This window comes from Suricata suricatta, chromosome 8 (genome assembly GCF_006229205.1).
Source record: "Suricata suricatta isolate VVHF042 chromosome 8, meerkat_22Aug2017_6uvM2_HiC, whole genome shotgun sequence".
NCBI classification, from domain to species: domain Eukaryota; kingdom Metazoa; phylum Chordata; class Mammalia; order Carnivora; family Herpestidae; genus Suricata; species Suricata suricatta.
In genome coordinates this window covers 125599813-125605812 of record NC_043707.1, presented here as the reverse complement: position 1 = coordinate 125605812, position 6000 = coordinate 125599813, and the positions used below count along the sequence as shown (strand labels likewise).

The 6000-nt window shown below is 58.8% G+C and overlaps 1 protein-coding gene across 1 annotated transcript in view; it reads left to right on the top strand.

The window, feature by feature from the left end:
* Positions 1-6000, top strand: part of EPHA8 (EPH receptor A8) — a 42339-nt gene that overhangs the window by 10003 nt on the left and 26336 nt on the right. The window contains exons 2-3 of the mRNA XM_029945879.1: positions 4884-4990; positions 5447-5511. Of these exons, the coding sequence (XP_029801739.1) occupies positions 4884-4990; positions 5447-5511 (172 nt within the window). The remainder of the gene's footprint in view (positions 1-4883; positions 4991-5446; positions 5512-6000) is intronic.

Genomic DNA, 6000 nt, shown 5'->3' with positions numbered 1-6000 from the left:
GGAGGCGGGGCGGGGGCGGCCGAGGGGCCGGGGCGCGGCGCCCGCTGCCCGAGGCTCAACTTCCTTCCCTTGGACCCCATCGCGCGCCGAAGGGGCTGGGACCCCCGGGCTTGGGGGCGGGGAAGGGGTGGGAGACAGGGATGGCACCGCGGGAGAGAACCTTGGTCAAGGGACAGTGCGATGGAGATGGAGACGGAGACAGGACTGGGGGACAGGGACCCGAGGGCTTGAGGGTGAGGGACAGAGGCCCCGCGGTCTGGGAAACAGAGGGCTAGGACTGAGGAATTTGGAGCTGGGGACAGAGAACTGAGGGTTGGACATTGGGGATGATGGAACAGGACGGGGACAGAAGACAGGAGAAGAGGTAGAGACGAGAGGGGGACAGGACCAGGGGACAGGGTGAGGACAGAGGACAGAAAGCAGGGACACGGGGATACAGGATGAGGTTCGGAAGGCTGAAGAAGAAGAGGGTAGAGGTGGCATTGAAAGAGGGGGCCTGAGGAAGGGGGAGCAGAGAGCGGGACCAGGTTGCAGGGAGACGAGTGATGGGCAGGGAGTAAGAGTCTTAGGTGGGAGGGCTGGACGGCTGGGGAGGTCACAGCTGGAGGGGAGGGGCAGCTCTGGTGGGCAGGAGGTGGCACTGGGAGGAGGGCACAGTGAGGAGCAGGCCCAGGGGCTGTGGAGGGGCTGAGGCAGCCAAGGCCTTGGAGAGCAGGGTTTTGTCCAGTCACCCAGGGGACCAGGGGCCCTGGGGGTGGGGGATGGGAACAGGAGTGTGGGCTGAGCAGTCAGGACAAAAAAGGTCTGGGAGGTGACCTCCTGGCAGTGGGAGGGAACAAGGGAAGCTGGGAAGAGGCACCCATCAGCCTCCCTCCACACCCAAGACCTCACACCTGCACACCTACAGATCTGCATGCACGCGCGAGTGCGCGCAGACACACAAACACACCCACGTCCCACTGAACACTGCAGGTCCACCCAGGATGCCACCCTGGGTTCTGTTCTGTATCTCACCCCTTGGCCCCAGGACCTCCTCTGCCCCTAGAGCTCTGCCTGGAGGGAGCGCAGCCTGGTGCTCTGGTGCAGGGTCCAGGGGCTGATGTCCTGGGTCCCAGAGCTGCGTTCTTACCCTGGCAGGATGAACTTCTGCCATAGGCGAGGGAGCTCCGGAGCCAGTGTTCCTCATCGATGCTCAGATACGCCAAAGACCCACCCCCTTGCACACGAACAGCTCAGAGATACAGCTGTCCCCGAAAGCACATGTGCACACACCGACTGGCATCAGGATTTGCACACAGAAACCCAGGTCTGTAGAGACTCACATGCATGGGCAGCCCCCACCTCCAACATCACCCACAGTTCAAATACACAGAAGCGCAGCCAGTACACGTGTGCACACACATACAGGGACAGATGCACATACATGAACATATGCACATTCGTGGGCAGGTGCCACATATGTAAGAAAACCCTCAAACTTGCCTTCATGCCCACAGAAATGCACCTGTACATGTGAATGTACCCACAGATACTTAGAATCTCCAGTGAAAAAGGGATCTCGGAGGGAGCAGGGACTGTAGCATGGGAGCTAAGAGGTGAGGGGGCAGCAGAGCGGGGCCAGCTGGGTGGCTAGTGATGAGGTGCAGGTTCCTGAGACACAAGAAGAGAACTGAGGGTCAGGCCCGGTGAGGCGAGCGGCAGGGGGAAAAGGGCAGGATTGGGGCAGAAGGGCCTGGGGGCTCTCGGAGCTGTGACCGGAGAAGCTTGTTCTCCCAGGTTTGGGTTGGAGGGAGGGGGACAGTTTCTCGTCAGCAGGATGCTGAGGGGTCTACATCTGGGCTCTGGGCTCTGGGTGTACTCTGGGCAGTACACCCTCAACTCGTCTCATTATCTTCTCCAGGAAGGAGGCAGCAGCTTCCAGAATCGCAGGCTGGCAAACCCCAGAGCCCCCTGCGGAGGTGACTTTGAACAGGTTCACCGGCAGAAGGCAGGCCATTGGCCTGAGAGAGGGGACATGTCCACGGGAGGGGCAGCCGTTGGGGAAGAGGCAAGGTCCACAAAGAGAGGCAGGAGGGGAAGCCTTTGTCCGGGACGGAGCTAGGCATTGTCCAGGAGCCAGTGCGCACCCATCGGGTCAATGCAGCAGGGTCCCCACTGCGGGGCAGGGGGCAGCTATGCAGGTTGGACAGCCTGAGGCGTAGCTTCCACGAAGGACAGTCCCTCCTCTGGAAGGACAGGAGTCCCTCCCAGGATCATCCCTGGGCTGGTGCAGTGCCAGCACTGGCAAGGGAGACTATTGGAGCTCAGGGAGGGGTATCTGCTCCCAGCTGGGCAATGTGGCAGGGCCCCAGGCTGGCCAAGTGCCCCTTCGCCAGGTCCCCCCCAGGAGCAGGGGAGGGCCCTGCACCTGCAGAGATGCCCCTGAAGCCCCACCAGGCTCATAGCCCCTTATCACTCTCTGGTGTGGATTATCCACCACTTTGGGGTGATCGGCGAGGCGTTCACAGCCTGGCTGACATCCCCTGGCCACCCGAATTCTCCAGCCTCACCATCATGCACTGCGTCCTCAGGGAATGTAAATCAATTTAAGTATTAGTCTCAGCGAAATGGAATGGGGGAAGGTGACGGTGCTGGAGAAAAAAAGAAATCGCATAATGCCTTCCACAGTGGAACAGGAAAGGCTTAGGAATTATCTGTGCTTCTCAGAGCAGGAGAGGAACCCATTTGATCTCCCAGAGCCTGAGTGGGTAGGCCCATGAGGGATGCTTAACAGACATCTTGCAGATGAGGAAACTGAGCACAGAGGGGTTAAGTGATTCAGTTCACTGAAGGCCCTGAGAGATGGTGAGTTCAGTCCTCCCATTGGCAAATGAGGAGACTGGGCCCAGAGAGGAGAGCTGACTTCACAGATGTCACCTGGAGCCATAGGCCAGCAGGGCAAGAGGCAGGAGAGAACCCAGGCCTGGTGACCGGAAGGGTCTGAATTTCAAAGGGGTCTCATGCTGGAATTCTCTCCAGTCTGAAGAAACCTCCTGTGGACCTAGAGCTTTCCTGGACAGACATTCTGCTCCCCACCCCCCCACCCCCCCTCCCCTCATAGGAGAGCCTGTGAGGTAGGGAGGAGGGGGCAAAGGGAGAGGAGAGGAGGGCAGGGTCAGGGAAGCATCTGGAAGGAGTCACAACAAGCAGCCCTGGAATCCTATAGCTCTTCCTGAATCCGATAGAATCGACTTTTGACTTATCTTTGGATTATCTGAGCCCCCTAGCTGGCTGATCGGAAATCAGCTGCAAATGTGGAGAGGCTTCCTGGGGGAGGGGCCTGGAAAGCAGGGTCTGCAGACACACCCACCCACCCTGAGCGGCAGGGTGCTCCACTGAGGAGTCAGTGGTGGACATTTATTCTGACTGCTCCCGGGTATGGGCAGGTCTGAGCTGCGTTCAGGGGAAGCTGGAGAAAGGGCCCTTGGGCACCGAGACCCCATCTGGAATGTGGGTTGGAATGAGGGAGCCCATGGGTCCCTGGCCCTGTCGTCTCCCCCAACTATGCTGGTCTGGGGGAAACTGCAGTACGGCCCCCTCCCCCTCCCACCAGCCAGCAGGAGGAGAGAGCTTGCCTGACCCAGTTTTCTCTCCATTGCCTGAGAGGGAGGGAGGGAGGCAGGAAGGCTTCTCTCTGCCTGCGCCCCTGGCGTGGGGCCGGCTGGGGAGGGGAGATCCCTCTGTGGACACCGGCCCCATGGCCTGATCCCACCTGACCCCCCGGGACCCAGGGAGGCGTGCAGAGGCCCATCCTGCATTCTGTGAGCTCTCTCTCCAGCTGGCCTTCCCTCTGGGGCCTCTGACAATGGGGTGGGAGGGTAAGAGGAGGGAGATAATCAGCAAATAAGAGCATCCTCACTCACTTCAACGTTTCCTGAAGACACTTGTCTCCATCTTTGAGGGGCAGGCACAGAGCTATGCAAATCGCAGGAGAAGGGCACCCAGCCTCCCTGCAGAAAAGTTCCAGGAGGGCCCAGCTTTAACCCTTGGGGACCTGCCCCAGCCAGCCTAGTGGGAAACCCATGACTGCAGGCTGGGAGAGGGGGTACATGGGAAGAGGGAGCGAAATGGAAAGCCATGGCAAGGTGGAGAGCCCAAAGCCCTACATACAGTCATCACCAGATAGATCAAAGGAAGCAGAGGCCAGAGAAGTGAAGGGACTTACCCAGGACACACAACATTTGAGAGTCAAACCATGATTTCTGAACAGGTTAGCACCCCTTCGTCACCTTAAAGTGAATGGGTAGGTCTGCGGTACAGAGAGAGGCAGGCGGGGCAGGACTTCGGGAAAGGGAATTAGCTTTAAAAAGGCATTGACTCCAGGCTTTATGGCGGCATACCCTCCGTCACCTCTAGGTACTGTTATCCCCATTTTGCAGATGAGGAAATTGAGGGTCAGAGAAGTGAAGGTCCCCTGCTACTGTGTAGCTGCATTGAGAGATGAGCCCAGCAGTGCTGGTTCCAAAGGCAGGCTCTTCTTTGTTGTGCTTTGCGGGGTCCCCTTTGAGGATCTGGCATAGAGCAGACTCTCCTTTGAGGCCAGCACTCCTTTCCCAACCCCGGCGACTGCTCACAGGTTCTGTTGGGGCGAGGACACCGCCCACGGTGGCCTCAGCAGGGACTCTGAACACAAGCCCTGTGGGGCTCCACGGCTGTGAACTTCCCCAAGGTTCAGTGTTTTCGTAGGTAAAGTGGGGATATGAATCAGGACCTCCCAGGTCACGGAGGAGGCGTCTAAAGCGCCCCTCACAGAGCCCTCACATAGTAGGTGCACCCCTCGCAGGGCTCAGCACATAGTAGGTGCCGAGAAGCAGCTCATACTCCCCCAGATCTCTTCACATCAGACGTGCACAGAGGACCTACGAGGCGCCAGGCAGCCCCTACGAGGCGGTGATTGCCAAGCCGGGGCCAGGCCTCCTGTGGGACGTACGACCTCAGTGTGGGGATGTTGGTGGGTGCTTTTGAAGGCACCATGAGGAGGACAGGGATCAAGTTGTCCTCACAACACCCTGTAGGACAGGGCCCGCTGCCCCACCCATTTTTCACAGGAGGAAACTGGGGCTCAGGGAGGGGCAGGGACTTGCTCAGGGACACACAGCTCCTGAAGGGGCAAGTCTGGGCTCCCGGCCCAGGCCTCCTGGACTCCCGAGCCTAACTCTTAGCCATCTCACTGCATCACCAACCAGAGAAACCTAGCGCCTGGCCGCTTGTTTGGGATCAGATTTTGGCCAAGGCGGTGGAAGGAGGCTTCAGGCCAGAGGAACAAAGAGCCAAGCCCTGAAGGAGAAGGGAGGGCCACAGACACAGGGCTGGCGAGTTCCGGGCCCGTGTAGCCGGGTGGGGCTGCTCGGTGGGACTGGGGAAGGGTGTCCCAGGGTCTGATGCTTTCTTGTCTCCTGTTTTACAGTGAACTTGCTGGACACGTCCACCATCCACGGGGACTGGGGCTGGCTCACGTATCCGGCTCACGGGGTAGGTGATAGGCAGTGGGGCCAGTGTCATCCTCCGAGCAGAGAAAGGCTGTGACTCAGTCTTTTCATCAGATAGAGCAAAAGGAAGCAGATGCCCAGAGAGGTGAAGGGACTTACCCAAGGCCACACAGCAATTAGAAACAGAGCTGCTGATTCTTTCCTCCCTTCTTTCCTTCTTTCCTACTTACCTTCCTTCCTACTTCCCTTCCTTCCTTTCCACCTTCCTGACTTCCTGTCTTCCTACCTTCCTGCCTTCTTGCCTTCCTACCTTCCTATCTTCCTTCCTTTTTCTTCACGCAGACCCTTGGGATTACAGAACCATCTGATGCCGGGCTCCCAGTCCTTAAGTATAAGGCCCCAAGTATGGGATCCATATGTCTGGGTTCTGGCCTACAGAGTAACCAGCTACAACTGGGCCCAGGGTAGCTTGGGATGTGCCAATGGCCACGAATGGCCAGGAAAGGGCCCCAGCCAGGCCTTTCACCCCTCA